This window comes from Tachysurus vachellii, chromosome 16, assembly GCF_030014155.1.
Source record: "Tachysurus vachellii isolate PV-2020 chromosome 16, HZAU_Pvac_v1, whole genome shotgun sequence".
NCBI lineage: Eukaryota > Metazoa > Chordata > Actinopteri > Siluriformes > Bagridae > Tachysurus > Tachysurus vachellii.
The window spans coordinates 2,453,577-2,470,878 of NC_083475.1; the positions used below are offsets into that span (position 1 = coordinate 2,453,577).

The window sequence follows — 17,302 nt, forward strand, 5'->3', positions numbered from 1 at the left end:
GTAGTGTGTTCTCCTAAACCATTTTTAGTTTAGTAACCATTTTTACCATGTTTTACACAGTGTCTGATTGTTAAACACTGAAATATATTCTAGATAAATCATTTAAATACCCTATGTGTAAAAACATTGTTAGCGTTTGTCTTATGTTTTGTTTCCACATAAATCTAAAGAACATTATTTCACCTCTCTGTAATCAGTTATTTTAAGTTTTATTAGAATCTGTTTTCTTTTGTTAGGGAAATAAAATTGCAGTTATTAATTGCACCACTATTTTTAATTCATTATTATGAATCATTTTACATGAATTCAGTGTTTGCTTTCAGGTTTCTTGTTATCTGGACCAGACTGAAATATTGTGTTTAGTGGTAATTAATGCATATATGAGGAAACAAGTCAGCTCTACAGTATATTACAGCACTGATGGTTTTATATATGATGACACTAGAAGTGATTTGTTTAGATCCATATTAATGTGTTAGTGTAGTTATATTAGAAGCAGTGGTCAGTAGGAGAGGAACATAATAAATGTCTGCTGGATATTTCAGCTCTTTGTAGCTCTACAGTCTGCTGGATGAAGCTTCTAGAGTTCTGTGCTTGTGACGTAACAGAACAAACCACTGTAATAAAGTGATGACGTAAAGACGTTCTAGTGTTTATTTAAACTTTCTAAACGACGGGCTGTTTAACGCGAGTTCAGCGATACAATGAGACATTTAATGACTTTCATTCGCTCTCAGACTGCAGATCTTGTACTGCGCCCTCTGCTGTTTGCGGCTGGAGCTGCAGCTGCAGTCACGGCCGCAGGAGTTTATTATTATATTAATTTAGACGGCGATGGAGAGAGAAAGGCGGAGCGCGCAGACTCACCTGTTACCGGAAGTACACCTCTCTCTCTCTCTCTCTCTCTCTCTCTCTCTCTCTCTCTCTCTCTCTCTCTCTCTCTCTCTCTGTGTGTGTCTGTGTGTGTGTGTGTGTGTCTGTCTCTCTCTGTCTGTCTCTGGGTGTTTGTCTCTCTGTCTCTGTCTTCTTCTCTCTCTCTGTCTATCTCTCTCTGTCTCTCTCTCTCTCTCTCTCTCTCTCTCTCTCTCTCTCTCTCTCTCTCTGTGTGTGTGTCTCTCTCTCTCTCTCTCTCTCTCTCTCTCTCTCTCCCTGTATTAGAAGTAATATGTGTATGTAATGGAGACTGTGCTGACTGCAGGCTGACGTGAGGAGGTGTTTTGTCTGTTTGTATTTAGACCCAGTAGAGACGCTGAGTACAGATACAGATTGTTCTTTGGTGGAGTCAGACTTGATGTTTGATGTGAATGGAGTCAGAGACACTCAGACTGACAGCATTGTCCCTGAGGTACTCACCAATCCACCATCACTCTAATCTCTACTTCTACACCTCATCACTCTCAGGTCCTTATGGACACTTTCATCACTGTTTGTCTGAGAAAATATTACTCATCTCTCTCTCTCTCTCTCTCTCTCTCTCTCTCTCTCTATATATATATATATATATATATATATATATATATATATATATATATATATATATATATATATATATATATATATTAAAATCAATACAATGCTTTTGTTAGTTAGCTAGTTATTAAGTCGCCCTCAGGGGAGCTAGCTGTTAGCTAATTAGCTTCATTAGCTCATGTGTTAGCTGGGTTTAAGTGAAGTATGTATGTTTGTTCTTACATCTTTTCATAACTTTAGACAATTATAACTGAAGTGTGTATTTTTCCAGGACTAGACTGAAGACTACAGTCATAAAAAATATGTCCAGAATGAGACGAGTCAGGATGTTTATCAGCGTCTGAAAACCTTTACAGATTTTCTGTCAGGTCGTGTTTAGATCATCTCTGGACACTTTTTTATCTTTGAGGTGGACAGAGAGAGGTCCAAGCTGGAGGAGCGAGTGAGGGAGCTTGAGGAACTGCTCTGTGAGGCACACAGAGAGTGTGAGAGAAACAACAAGGTGTGTTAGAAGAAACTCATCGTACAGCTATTGAGAAAAGAAGCTCATATTCAGTAGCTAGAAATATGATGAGCTTGTGTTGTGTCTGTGAGGAAAATATAAATATGAGAAGCACAACTTGGAATCTGACTGTATTGTTAAACCTCTGTGTGTTGTAGGATGGTGAGCGAGCAGAGGAGGCTTACAGCATCCTGCAGTCCCAGTATGAAGAGACATTAAAACAGCGGGATGAGCTACTAATGGTATTAACCTTTTTCCTCTCAAAAGGTTTTTATAACTGTTCTGATGAGCAACATGTTGTACTCTGGAGTGTCTGAATGTGTAGATGTAAATAACATGCTTCTGTTATTGAATTTCCAGGTCTCTCTGCCTGAAGCTGAGAGGAAATACAAGCAGGCGATGAAGACGAATGCCCAGCTGGAGAAGGAGAAGTCCAAGCTGATGTCCAGGGTGGACACACTGCAAGGCTCAATGCAGCAGCTGGGTCACCTTCTGTGTGAGACACGCACAGAGTGTATTGAGGCAAAGAGGGTGAGTGAGAAAATCCTTAAACACTTCCTTTAGTAATAATGTGAGGAAGCTTGACTTTCATGCTACATAGCGAGTTACTTCACAGGCTTTATTTAACTGAGTGAAATAAAAACAGTGGTGGCTCAAGCAGTTAAAGCTCTGGGTTGTTGATCAGAAGATTGGGGTTTTTAATTATTGTTATACAGGAAGTGGCCTGTTGTCTGTGAACATGTGAACTTCTTTTTCACCATGGCTGTGTTTCAGAAATATGAAGTAGAGCAGAAAATCTGTAAATATGTGCAGAACAAACTTGACGAGAAGAAGGCAAAGCGTAAGGAGAAGCTCATGACACTAAGGGTATGTTTTTTCCCCTCATGTGTTTTTGTCCACAAACCTTTTCAGGTGGTTCTGACTGATGAGTCGAGTAGCCAAGTGGAAGACGAGAACTCCAGTCTGAGGTCTGATGTGGAAACTCTACAAGACTCAGTGCAGGAGTTGGACAGAGAGCTCGCTGTGTCCCGGATAACGTGTAAAGAGTTAACAAGAGTAAGTTCGTTTAGAAATAATAGATCATCAGGTCATGATGAGTTACTCCACAGGTTATATGTAGTTTAATAAAATAAACAAACGTTTAGTTTAAGATGCTAGTGTTTATTGTGAATAGAGTTAACACATTGTAGATGTGAACATTTATCTGTTCTTTTTGTGACTGTGTTTTAGGAATGTGATGGAGCAAAACAGCAGCTGAGGATCCTGCAGTCTGAGTGCAGTGAGATGAAGGACATTTTACTGAAGGTAAGATGTGTGTATTATGAAACCAATAAGCCAGTCTGAGTTCCACTTAACAATGAGCAAAGTCCTCCATTTTCTACCTCTATATCTGGGCTATGTTAAAGATAGAGGCTCAGGCATTGGTTTGTTAATAGAGCTCATTTAAATGCTGGATATTTTGTTTAAGGCTTAAATCCACGTCTTTTTTTAAATTCACAGTAGTTACTCTAAAGTTACTTCTTTTCAGGTGAAGTGGTCCGTTTAGCACTAAAGTGTAAACGTCTTCTGCTCTATGACTGTGTTTTAGGACTGTGAGAGAGTGCCAGAGGTTCACCGTATGCTCATGTCACAAAATGAGTTGTTAAAGAAGTTGTTAAAGCAGAATGAGGAGTTAATGCAGGTAAGATCTGTCATGAGGCCATGACTGCTTTTGTGACCTTTATAAGGAAAAATAAATGTGACCCAGAAGAGTTCATTTGAGGTAAACCTTAAATTATATATACTAATCTTTTACATACTGTAAATACCTGACGCTCAAATCCAAAACACGAGACTTTCCAGACCCAATAGTAGAGAGATGTGAGAGAGTCAGAATTAAACACAGGCCTAGTTCTGTATGCAATCAGCTATGACTCCTCATAAAACTGTCACTCAAACTATGAATCATATTACAATTCAAAGGACATCTAATATAGTAAAGCATGGAACCATGAGAGATTTGGGTTTAAGTATTAAACAATAAAAAATCTTCCAGGCCTCTCCGGATGAAGCTGAAAGCAAATATGAGAAGACAGTGATGACCAATGCTGAGCTGGAGAACAAGAACTCTGACCTGATGTCCCTGGTGACCACGCTGCAAGGTACAGTGGAGGTGATGGAGAAGAAGCTCGCTGAGACATGCAGGAAGTGTGATGACATAAGGAGGGTAAGAGAGAACATCCTTGTATTTAGCTTTAGAAATAATATGAGGACACTTGACATTCATGCTGCATGATAAGTTGCACCACCAGCTACATCATGTAGTTAAACAAAATGTCTAAAATGATTTCTGGTTTGCTGAAAGTGACCCATTGTAGATAATTTACAATTTTGGAGTGTGAGCAAGAGCAGGACGCTCACATTAAACAGATGTTACGTTGTGCAGACTTTAGGAAAGCTTTAAGTGAGTGCAGTCAGTTACTAAAGGTAAGTCATGTGTGTCATTTGTGGGTCAGAGACGTAAATACAGTAACTCTGGGCATTTTAAACATGGATATTTAGGAACAAAAATTTACGCTTTAAAACATACATGACCATGTGTGTGTGGACTCGCACGTCCTGATTTTGCCAAGTTCGTGTCGCCCTGAGACCAATATTTTTTTATGATGACCCTGGGACAACAACTTCCTCAGCCAATTAGCGTTTACGACATCATCACTATGTGCGACCCAATTACTATCACCATTTTGCAGAGTCTGCCAAAATACAAAATAAACAAAGTTCTGCACCTGCACCGCACCAGTGGCAAAATCAGGACATGCCACCAGCAAAACGGTAAGACAAAAAAAAAAATTTTTCCTAAGGTAAAATTTTACAGAAGTATATTATTGATAGTAAGCTTCATATTTCTTTTTAGATTTGTGGGGATTTCACAGCACAAATTGTAATATTAGTTTGAATTTCCAAGTTAACCGCGTTAGCCTTTCACTGATGTAAGTTACTGTTAACTTTCTAGCGCCAGTTAAAACAGTCTGATAACGACTGTTGATAGCTGTCAAAGAGATGCGATTAAATAGTTGCATTTAAAGACGAACGAAATGCGGAACAAAGCAGCGCTACTTTGAGAACCGCATGGATCATTCAGCTCTGACAACCAGAATTTGAGACCCTACAGCGGTCTGCTGTGAGATCCAGGTAGAACCGATTGAAACAGATCATTTATTCTGTTACATATGAATATGTTGACCTCAAGTCATCACTGATTTATTCTGTTACATATGAATACGTTGACCTCAAGTCATCACTGATTTATTCTGTTACATATGAATACGTATACTGTATGAAGGTAAGTGCACGTACTGTAAAATAACGTGCAAACAAAAATTTGGTAGCATGTACATACACTGCACTTATTATAGTAATTGCAAAAACTGGGTAATAACAGGGTACCAACTAGGGATGAGCGAGTACAGCATTATATGTATCTGTATCTGTTAACCATATGAGTTATCCGTATCCGTATCTGTACTCGGAGTGGGTGGGACCTAACCAGGAAGTAGGCAGGGCTTGTCTTGAAATGGGCGGGGCTTTAACTGGTAATAATTAATTTGTAATGTTTATAACACTAGCTTAATACCTATATGTTTTTATGAAATACAACAAAAACGTGTCAGACACTCAGTGTCTGGTTCCTGGTTAGAGACAGCTGAAGGTTTCAAAAAGAAAAAAAATCTCCGACAGGCAGAGACGCAATGCGAGTCGCATTCTACGAAGCAAGCACCACGTCTGAACGAACCCACGTTTACCAGAACTCTACTGGTTAGTAAGTACGTATTATTAACGTTACAACCCGAAGTAAAAAGCTGAAGAAACTCTAAACGTTAACGGAAAAGACCCGCGAACCCGAGTGACTGAGGGAGAGACAGAGAGCTGTTCTGTGTGTGACTGTGAGTGAGCAGAGCGAGACACAGCAACACAATACATCTGTACAGTATGTGTGTAGGGGATGGGCGCTGTGACTAGCCTACCACAGAACGCTGACACAATCAGCTACCCAATGATGATTTTCATTCAATCCGAGCACAGATATTGACTCGTATTACTCGTATAATAATATAGTACTCGGCAGAAGTGCTTTATCCGTACCGGATAATCGTTTCAGCCGAGTATCCGGCTCATCTCTAGTACCAACCCTGAACCTACACTTAAAACTAATCTTAACCCTCTGTAGTTTCCTTATATTACGCATTACTTTAGTAATAATTATTAGTTAAGTACACTGTAAGTGCATATACTGTAAAATAAAGTGCAACCAAATATTCTGTCATCATTTACTCGCCAGCAAATTGTTCCATGCCTGAATAAATATAGCATTCAGCGTCAGTTCAGGCAGGCCACATAGTCAAGCTCGGCTATCAGCTGATGTCAATTTTCTAACCCCGCCCATCAGCTGATCTGATTCCTAAGCGCGCTATTGGTCCCTTTCAAACAGGGCGCCCTATTTAAATGCATTTTCAGTCTGTCTGCTTGGCTGTTTCCTCTGCATTGCTGCAACTGCGATTTAAACTCGGTGGCTATTTGGAGTTTAAACCGCAAGCTATCTTCTTTTGTGGGGCTGCTTCCTCTGCTTTGCTGCTGCGATTTAAACTCGGTGGCTAATTAGAGTTTTGTGTTCGCGATATGGAACTATAAGAGGTCGTGATTACTATTAGTATACTCGAGCCGAAGGGGAAGTTTGAAGACGCTTTAAACTTACGGCGCGCATGTTTGTTGAGCCGGAAGTGACCTTAGGGCTGGAGTGGTGTACAGTCTGTTATGCTTCGCTATGCTATGTATGTTATGCTATGCTATGCTAGGTTATATTGTATGTTACGATATGTTATAAGATAAGGTTATGCTTTTGCATTGCTCGTCATGATGGGTCATGCCATGCTTGCTATACTAGGCTAGATTGCCTCATGCTAGGTAATGCATGCCTCGATATGCCTTGCTAAGCCAGCTCGTTATGGTATGCTAGCTAGGCTTACCTTGCTAGGCTATGTTACGTTATGCTATGCCATGCTAGGCCAGGTTAGGTTATGTTGCGCTATGTTATGCCTCGCTAGGCTATGTTAGGTTACGTTATGCCATGCCCTGCTAGGCTATGTTAGGTTACGTTATGCCATGCCCTGTTAGGCTATGTTACGTTACGTTATGCTATGCCCTGCTCAGCTATGTTAGGTTACGATATGCTATGCCCTGCTAAGCTAGGTTAGGTTACATTATGCTATGCCCTGCTAAGCTAGGTTAGGTTGTTATGCTATGCCCTGCTCAGCTATATTAGGTTTCGTTATGCTATGCCCTGCTAGGCTATGTAAGGTTACGTTACGTTATGCCATGTCTCACCAGGCTGTTAGGTTACGTTATGCTCAGCTATGTTAGGTTATGCTATGGTTACGTTATGCTATGCCCTGCTCAGCTATGTTAGGTTATGTCATGCTATGCCCTGCTAAGCTATGTTAGGTTACATCATGCTATGCCCTGCTAAGCTATGTTAGGTTACGTTATGCTATGCCTTGCTAGGCCATGTTACATTATGCCATGTTAGGCCTCGTTGACTGTTCTGATACGTTATGCTATGCCTCGCTAGGCTGTGTTATGGTGCTTGGTGCTGTGCCTTGGTGGGCTATGTTGTGTTGCGTTGCATTGTGCTGCGCCTTGCTAGGCCGTGTTATGTTACGTTACGCTATGTTGTGCCTTGCTAGGCTGTTGTGATACGTCGTTCTGTGCCTCGATAGGCTGTTGTGATACGTTGTGCTGTGCCTTGCTAGGCTATGTTGTGTTGCATTATGCTATGCCTTGCTAGGCCATGGTAGGTTATGTTGCGCTATGTTATGCCTCGCTAGGCTGTGTTGGGCTGTGCCTTGCTGGGCGATGCTGTGTTGCGTTGCATTGGGCTGTGCCTTGCTAGGTCGTGTTGGGTAACATTGCGCTATGTTGTGCCTCGCTAAGCTGTGGTGATACGTTGTGCTATGCCTCGCTGGGCTGTGTTCTGGTATGTTGTGCTGTGCCTTGCTAGGCTATGTTGTGTTGTGTTATGCTATGCCTTGCTATGCCATGTAGGTTACATTGCACTATGTTGTACCTTGCTGGGCTGTTGCGATGCGTTAGGTTGTGCCTTGCTATGTGTTTTGTTACGTTATGCTGTGCCTTGTTTGGCTGTTATGATGCGTTGTGCCTTGCTGGGCGTTATGTTGAGTTGTGCTATGCCTCCCTAGGCTGTATGATGCGTTATGCTGTGTCTCGATAGGCGTTTGTTGCGTTATGCTATGCCTCCATAGGCTGTAATGGTACGTTATGCCATGCCTTGCTGGGTTGTGTTTGTGTTACGTTCTGCTGTGCCTTGCTGTGTTGGGTTACGTTGTGCTGTGCCTCGCTGAACTGTGTTGGGTTACGTTGTGCTATGCCTTGCTGGGCTATATTGTGTTACGTTATGTTGTGCTGTGCCTTGCTGGGCCGTGTTGTGTTGCGTTGTACTGTGTTTATGCCTCGTTGCCTGTTGTGATGCGTGGTGCTGTGCCTCGCTGGGCTGTGTTGCTTTACGCTATGCGATGCCTTGCTGGGCTGTTGTGATGCGTCGTGCTATGCCTCGCTAGGCTGTTGTGATGCGTTGGGCTGTGCCTCGCTGGGCTGTTGTGATACATTGGGCTGTGCCTCACTGGGCTGTTGTGATGCGTCGTGCTATGCCTCGCTGGGCTGTTGTGATACGTTGGGCTGTGCCTCGCTGGGCTGTTGTGATGCGTCGTGCTATGCCTCGCTGGGCTGTTGTGATACGTTGGGCTGTGCCTCGCTGGGCTGTTGTGATGCGTCGTGCTATGCCTCGCTAGGCTGTTGTGATACGTTGGGCTGTGCCTCGCTGGGCTGTTGTGATGCGTCATGCTATGCCTCGCTAGGCTGTTGTGATACGTTGGGCTGTGCCTTGCTGGGCTGTTGTGATGCGTTATGCCATGCCTTGCTGGGCATTATGTTGCGTTAGGACTGTCTGGTTACGCTTTGCCCTGCTAGGCGGTTATGATACGTTATGTTGGGACATGGTTAAATGTTAGCCAGCAATGAAATGAAAAGCTTCTCTCCTCCTTGTAGAAGCTCTGCAGCAGTGTCCAGCGAAAGATAGTGACCTGGTATATGATAATCGATGGCTACTGGCTCTGCTTGTATTGTGTTTCTGTTCTTAAAAAAAAAAGTTCCAAAGCTGGGAAAGGCACTGTGAAGCATCCTAACCGCTGCTTCTTCAATTATTTAATAGCTGGACTTATCCAAGGTTTTTGCAGGAGTGTCTTGGTTGACTACTCATTAGTTTGCCTATAATAATTTGCTTTCTGCTGTTAAAGAACCTGAAATTGTCGATTCTTTGTTGGGAAAGGAAGTTAAGACTGGATTTCTTGTTGGGCCTTTTGGAAGGTTGTTGGTCTCCTTTCTCGGGTTGTTGGATGGATCCTAGAGGGATGGCTACTCGGAGGATATTCAGGGAGGAGGCGCTTGGTTTCTCGTGTTCTGTTTGTGATTGAGCTAGCTCTGCTGCTAGCTCTCCTCCTCTGCTGCTGCTAGCTCTCCTCCTTGAGTCTTCTGAGGCCTTGAATCGTATACAGATGCTGCGCCTTCCGTTGGTTTTGGGGGGGGTTTTAATGGTCAGTGGTTGCTAGGAAATGGCAAAGGAACTGCTTTCCGTGCCTGATAATAACATGTCCTCTGCTCTGTTGGTGTTTTTACTAATAAGTTTGGCTAGTGAAATGCTCGCTTTAATCCTCTGCTGGCTCTTCAGTTAGCAGGAAGAGCCAGGGAGGATTGCCTGGTATGGGCTGTTTGGGGGGGATTTTGTCTTGCTGCTTTCCCAGTTAAATGGGAGATTGTCCCCCCACGAAGCTGCTGCTGTTCCCTGACTAACTTTCATGGAGCTCATGAAAAGGATGGGGAATTCAGAACAGAACCATACCGCCAAATCTAAATTTTATAAGCTTGCAAATTAAAAATTTAAATATGTCAAAGAATTCTTTATTTTGACTCAAGTGGTCCTGACTGAACTGTATTTGTTCTGCTGAAGAAAGAGTTATTTTGAAGAATGTAACCTAACAGTTGTGGGGCTCCATTGATTTCTTCAGATCATGCTGATTAAAAGATATCAAAAGCTTTTTAGTAAACCCAACACTTCTTGAATAAAATGCAAACCAATTTAAAGAAGAGCAAGCCAAACTGTACGCAATGCTATATCCCAAAATGTTTTAGAATATTAAGACCAACTTGGTACTTGGTAGATGTTGATCTCTGTACAATGTACAAATTGGTTTGGTAAGTAACTTCTAAAGATGGTAAACAATAAAATTCATTTTTTTTGGAAGCAAACAAATATTTTTCTGCCTTTTTATTTTTATTAGGTGCTTTATGGTTGATAAAGATCAGGCTGAAATCAATGCCATCCGTAGAGTGTTCGAGTCTTACGTTCTCCTTTGTTGGTACCATGTAACACAAGTAAGTACTAAGTTAAGATAGAATGACTTAGATTTTTGGCTTTTTTGATAAACCTTAAATATTACTCTATTGTTCAATCAAAATGAGTTTAAATTTATATCACAAATAGCATTTTAGCAGTAACTGCAGTTATTTTTAAGTTGTTCCTTCAGTGGCTTATGAATCAGTGTATAGAATTCCATTGCATTGCAACATAATGGGGGAACTCTGACACAAACAATATAATTGAACGGTATATATCATTTTTGTGAATGTTTACTTCATTATGCATTTGTGGGCATTTCATGTTAGTTTCATGTTAGTTGAAAGCTAGTATAGTGTCTTGAGTATTTAATACTGTAGTTTGATTAAAAGTGTACAATTTTATAGTTCCAACCTGTTGCTGCACTTTATTCCCATCTTTTCCCCCCTTCTAATTTCTTTCACCATTTAAAATACCAGTTCCTCTGTGGCATCCAAAATCGTAGATTGGATCATCTTATTGATGTGCTGCTGAACAAGACTGAGAAGTACTTCAATATAATACAGGATTTGCAGTCTGTTGGGAGGGTCAATAACCCTCTGGAGTGCAAAATGGAAGAAATAAAAAAAATCTGCTGAGAGGATGCTACAGAACGGTTGGGCCACGAGAATTACCATAGTTTCAACAGATACATACTGTGTATATATAGTGTTCCATCTGAGAGTAATTCACATGTAGTTTACAGTGTGTCCTGCAGAACAGTTCTGCAGTTGTGTAGCTGGTACAAGGAAACAAACATGCAAGCATCTCTTTTTAGTAAGCCTTCTCACTTGTGCTATTCCAGAGACTTTTCCTGATTTGGAGACACAACTGCAGGCCCATGCCAGTATGTTGATTCTGAGGCATAAGTATAGCATTTCTGCAAAGCCTCAAAAAAACTGTAGAAGTTGAAAGCTTATTTGGAAGAGCAGCATCAAAACCAAGTATCATGACAAGCATATGTGACTGCTGCACCTTCTCATTTCATAACAAATGTGCTTGTCTTCTGCTTGCTAAGGGAGTTTTCAATGAGTTGACTGAGACAAAGTCAAATAGTGCTATGAACATTTCAGTAGAGCTGATACACAATGAACTTGAGAATGAAAGGCTAGATGAAATTAGGCATCACACACCTATCACAAAATTGGAAAAGGTATTAAAGATTCTACAGACATGGGAGAACATTCCTGAGGATATTGACCAAAAAGTGAATGAACTAGAAGTGCAAACAAAAAGAAAGTATGAACATTAAAGGATTTGGGAGACTTTGTGATGCAGACAAGTCACGTAAAATACGTCCACTGTTTGCAAACAGAAAAAGAAAGACAGACAGAAGAACAACCCCAGAAACAATGACAGATGTCACATTTCCTGTTAAGTCAAATATAAAACGCAAAGTTAACAGTGGCCAAAATAACAATCATTTAAGGATTGAGAGAAACGTTTTATTAAAGTGCACGTTTTTGAACATTTTGAACATTGTACATGTTGTCAATTAGCCAATAATAAAACAAAAAAACATTGTATTTCGTGTCTAAAATGAAATAAAAATCAAATTGTGATCAAGAACCTTTCTGTTTTTATTTGCAAATCTGATCCATGTATATGTGCCACTTACTGAAGCAGATTATCTCATACAGTCCGATAAAAAGGATAAAAACATATTAGCTGCCAAGGTTTTGTAGATTAATTTTCATTTGTTCAATGCACCTTCTGCCAAAAAACAAAGCACAATATTCATGTTACTTTTATAACATATAGAGCTGTTATCAGTTGTCTGTTACAAATCACAAAAGACATTACACTTTCACTCTCTTGCTGATTAATTGACTTTTTGATACAGGGACTAGATAGGCTGAAAAGGTTTGTACTACGGTAAGAAAAAGCACTGTAAGTAAATCACTGTTTGTACACTAAGTAAATCTGGCCCTTAAAAGCAAGCAACTTTTAGACATCCAAGATGCCCAGTCCTTAAAATGTATTTAAATGTTTAGCAGATGCAGATGGGTTTCCATCTTTTTCAAAAGATACGGATGTCAGACTGAACAAGATATTTAATGCTTATTTTTTCATCTTAACTAACTCCAAAATGGTTATTTTTCTCATAGAAAATAGAGGTGCAGCCACCAATATATTAGAAGATATGATTCCAAATAAAGAGAACCTACAGTGTTGCTGGGATGTCCTCTTCAGGAATCCCTGGGAGTAGTTTGTCTTTTGGCACATGTTTGGCCAGTGCCATTCCAAACCCCCTGGCAAGATCTTCTGCCTCTCCCTCTGTTAAAGTGCTGAATATTGTCACCTTTGTCTTTCCCTTTCTAGGCTGCTGAAGCACATTGGGTGGAACATCTTTTTTGCCAACCTATGTATAAACAAGTACAGATGCAAAGTACATGAACAGGGTTTTCTAAATAACAGTATTCTGTGAATAGCCATGTGGGGCATTGTGGCAAACTGTGTATGATTTGCTATCACTAATAATCCAAGATCATGCACCTCGCATAAAAAAAATTACAGTGAAGATATTTATGATTCTTAATTGGTGGCCCTTGCCCTGCGATGGGTTGGCACTCCGTCCAGGGTGTATCCTGCCTTGATGCCTGAGATTGCCTGAGGCTCCCCGTGACCCGAGGTAGTTCGGATAAGCGGTAGAAGATGAATGAATGAATGAATGAATGAATGAATAAATTGGTGGCCCTTTTCATTTTTCACTACCTATTATAAATACTTTTGCACTTTATATGTAAATGAATACAATACAAACCCTTATCAATATTCGGAACGTGTTTGTGGACATGTTTTCTTCTTTGACCCTCCTCCTCAACTCATCTTCATCTACCTGTTAGGTCTTTCCGTGTGCTGTTAGCCTTCCTAAAACTTTGTACACTCTCTTTTCTTTTTCCTGCACTCCCTCGTCTTCCCTATTTCTTTCTCCATTGTGCTTATGCTTCTCTTCCTCCTTGTCTTCCTCTGTCTCTCCCTCACTGCAACAGGCCATAGGTTTTCCTATGGCCTCCAACATGGATATAACGGTGTCCTCTGTTCCAAAATAAGTCAGAACCCATGTTAACATTACAGGTTAACAAAGTGGGAAGCTGAACAACACTTGTTTCTAAGCAAACAATACTTGTTTCTAACAAATAAACTAAACTCAGGCACTGCTTTAACATTATCTACACATTATTGCAGCACGCTAAACTAGATAAATGTTAATATTAAATTAGAACGCATGTAAGAATTTGAAAAATGACCCTGTTGTAGTGCAGACCCTTCAGCAGATCCAGTGGGCTTGACTAACAGGTCTGGGTCAGCTGAATTAAACACAAGACATAAATGTAAGAGATAACCTAAATGATGAAACGTCATCATGACTAGTGCATTGATTCAACCAGTCAATAACAAAATAGTAACCTGAACGTGGTGCGGTGTCTGATGCAGGCAAAAACATTTGGGCCAATTGGTTGCTGTCATCTGATACAGAAAAATCATGTGATATAGAAAGTCATGAACAAAATTTTGAAACATGTATACCCTCATTGTATGTGGACTGATAAAAAGACAAAGGAGAATGCTTATGGTGATGAGTCAATTCAAATAAAATGTATTACCTTGACATATGTAGCACATGGGTGTGGCTGCACACTCTACATGCATCACTGCCCCACAGGTACATGCCGTCTGTTAATACAGAGAAATCACATGTACAGTACTATACAATAGGGATGTGAACCACATATACACAAGCCAGGTCCTTCTCTCATTTTTTGGTTCGATCTGTAAATACACTGACAGGTTTTTAATATAATGTAATCCTTTTCAGCCAGTGGAAAAAGCTCTGGAAAACACTTCATAGTGCACCTTGCACTTAGGTTTCTCTCTCTCTCTCTCATTTCCTACCGCTTATCCGAACTACCTCAAGCGTCATCGGGCATCAAGGCAGGATACACCCTGGACGGAGTGCCAACCCATCGCTTGGCACAAACACACTCTCATTCACTCAGACACTACGGACAATTTTCCAGAGATGCCAATCAACCTTCCATGCATGTCTTTGGACCGGGGGAGGAAACCGGAGTACCCGGAGGAAACCCCCGAGGCACGGGGAGAACATGCAAACGCCACACACACAAGGCGGAGGCGGGAATCGAACCCCCAACCCTGGAGGTGTGAGGCGAACGTGCTAACCACTAAGCCACCGTGCCCCCGCACTTAGGTTTATAGAATTTTATTTATTTTCAACAGTGGCCTGTTACAGTACTTCACTTTTCTGTATAACAACAGGGGATCTGATTATCCAGTCAGTATCCTTCAACAACACTTTTGATGAGCAAAGATATGCCAAGGGTCCAAATTTCAAAACTTTTATATATAACGATATTCATTTAAAACATTTCAATAGTTATTCACATACCTATGGATTGAAACAAAAGTGAGGCCAGGCGGATCCTCTCTTGTTGTATTACAGGGCACTGGAACGAGGTAATGAAGCCACCAGCCTTTTCAGTGGCAAACTTAATGGAAGACAAAAGTAATAAAATAATACAAGCATGATACAGCAATATATATGTCACTAAATACAAAATGTGACAAGTGTTGGCACTTTAACATAACCATGCACAAGGAAAGATTATGTATGATAAGTTAAAATTCAGTAGGTGAAACACATGCACACATCTATGCATCTATGATCTATGCTTGGTAACTTACTGCAAGTGTGTGGATACCACATGACACCGAATCGGTTGCAAACTGTGTTTTGTGGTTTTGAGGTCCCACTCTCCTTTAACTCCCCTTGAGGTTGCAAATGTACTGTAATCAACAAATTCATAATTGGCACTAGCATCCAGTGTTTGTGTCCTAATAACAAAGATGTAGCTTAATCTACAGTGAGGAGTGCTTGTGCTTGTCACAGGAACTATTTGTGCAGCAGAGGAACTGTATACAGTGTGAATTGTGAATAAGACGTATTTGGTTAGAAATTGGGTCAGGTGGATAAAGACTACATTATGTAATAGAGTTCTAGTAGCAGGTACTACCATTATACATAAATTGACACATAAAGTAGACCTTTATCCCGTTAGACCACTGATATCACAACTGTAAACAAATCAATTAATACTTACCACCAGTGTTGAGCAAATTGCTTGGCATTGACACTCCGTCTTTCCGAGTGAGTTAAAATAGGTGATGCACCTTCTGTCAACATTGCAATGCTATAACAGAAATATCTGAAGTTATAATAACCGTAAGACAATTATTGCAATACCATTCAATATAAAAAAAAAAAAGCAAAAAATGCGCACATCCATCTAAATTGGGTGCTCGACCAAAAATATATAATGAAAAATAAAGTCCAAAGTCGGCAACACCAGAGCTCCAAAAATATGAAAAAATACTCTGCTTCATATTTGATGTGACGTTTCAAGCACACAGGCTCTTCTTCAGACACATTTAACACTGTGTTACATGTGTCTGAAGAAGAGCCTGTGTGCTTGAAACGCCACATCAAATAGCTATGAAGCTATGAGTTTTTAATAACAATAAACTTTTGATATTTTTGGAGCTCTGGTGTTGCCGACTTTGGACTTTATTTTTAATACCATTCAACAACCCTAACCAAACACATGGGATCCTGACAATTAAGGTCTCTCTAGGTAAATGTTTTTAAGCAGGTGTGAGCTGCTTGGAGCAAAACTCTGCATAACAGTGGCCCTCCTAGACCAAGTTTAAAGACCCTTGCCTTAAAGTTTGAAGTTAAGTGTTGGGCTAAACTGCGTACCTTTTATTACTAGGAACATTTAAGAAAAAAATAAGATTCATGTGTGATACAGCTTATAATAATGTCAAATATTTTATTCATAATTTGACTGTGTAATAATCTTTCTTCTTTTTATGCATTTTACCTTGAAAGTTTAGAAATGTGTTGGGCTTAAATAAACAAATTATGTTGCACATTACATATTGATTCAAATTAGCAATCCTTAAGAGTGGAATATGTAAAGGTTTTAGGCAAGAATAAAATAGAATCTGCATACGAACATGTTTTATCCTTAAAAAGGTTTGACTCACAAAAAAGGTCTAGTGATTACTATTCTCCAGATACACACCAAACACCTCTTTTGCCCTTTCCAAAACATTATTCTGTAGATTCAAAGAAACAACAGAAAAAAACAACTAGCATATGACAATCAAAATGCTCTAATTAAGCTCGCTGATGTTGAGGAGCTATTCGTTAATATAGTACCTAAAAAAAATCACTGACATACCTTAAGAAAGTAGATGCTCTTTGCCCTTTTAGAGCCATCCAGTATTTTTGTGAGCGCCTGACAATTGTTATGCACAACACGTGGGCGCACCTGGTTTAGAGTAGATCAACAAAATATTGTTTTCCATTTCAATAGAGTTGAAGAAATACTGTAAGTATGCATGACTGCACTAAATATTAAATTATTTTCTGTATCATTAATTAATATTTTATTATAAATTGTTATTATTATCATTATCATCATCATCATATTTTATGTGTACACTTCAAGATATTGCTGATAAAATTACCTTACTAAAGATATCACATATAGAATTCATGACCTCAATGTTTCAGGGACAAACGTGACATTTAAAAATAAAAATAAATGAAATGTTATGAAATGTTGTTATGAATAATTTATCAACAGCCATTTTTTATTTTCTTTAATGTTGTTGAAACCTGGTCAGCAAATAAATGTTGTAAAAATATTTGGGAAAACACCCAGAACATGTTTGAAGGCTAAATTGTAGAACAGGGGTCTCAAACTCAAATTGTCTGGGGGCCATTGTTGTGACTGACATTTCAAGGGAGGGCCACA

At 39.9% G+C, this 17,302-nt stretch overlaps 1 protein-coding gene and 1 long non-coding RNA gene across 2 annotated transcripts; one reads left to right on the top strand and one right to left on the bottom strand.

Annotated features, from left to right (window-relative positions):
• Positions 1–834: 834 nt before the first annotated feature.
• LOC132859435 (M protein, serotype 2.1-like) lies at positions 835–11,944 on the top strand. The gene is made up of 12 exons (XM_060890182.1): positions 835–879; positions 1,199–1,345; positions 1,880–1,972; positions 2,131–2,214; positions 2,333–2,503; positions 2,885–3,028; positions 3,203–3,277; positions 3,561–3,653; positions 4,008–4,178; positions 4,705–4,786; positions 10,363–10,456; positions 10,924–11,944. Exons 1-11 carry the CDS (start codon positions 835–837, stop codon positions 10,449–10,451), a joined length of 1,194 nt encoding a protein of 397 aa, XP_060746165.1. The 3' UTR covers positions 10,452–10,456; positions 10,924–11,944.
• Positions 11,945–12,343: 399 nt separating this feature from the next.
• Positions 12,344–15,670, bottom strand: LOC132858984 (uncharacterized). The gene is made up of 5 exons (XR_009649694.1): positions 15,581–15,670; positions 15,165–15,266; positions 14,869–14,968; positions 14,066–14,135; positions 12,344–12,819 (listed from the first exon to the last, which is right to left on the bottom strand). It is a non-coding gene; the product is annotated as an uncharacterized LOC132858984 (long non-coding RNA).
• Between the last annotated feature and the right edge of the window lie 1,632 nt (positions 15,671–17,302).

Excerpts from the sequence above, each read along its gene's own strand:
- LOC132859435 (XM_060890182.1), top strand. The coding sequence starts at position 835 with ATGGAGAGAGAAAGGCGGAGCGCGCAGACTCACCTGTTACCGGAA. Across the intron at positions 1,346-1,879 it reads CTGACAGCATTGTCCCTGAG|GTGGACAGAGAGAGGTCCAA; the intron begins GTACTCACCAAT and ends TTTATCTTTGAG. Across the intron at positions 3,029-3,202 it reads CGTGTAAAGAGTTAACAAGA|GAATGTGATGGAGCAAAACA; the intron begins GTAAGTTCGTTT and ends ACTGTGTTTTAG.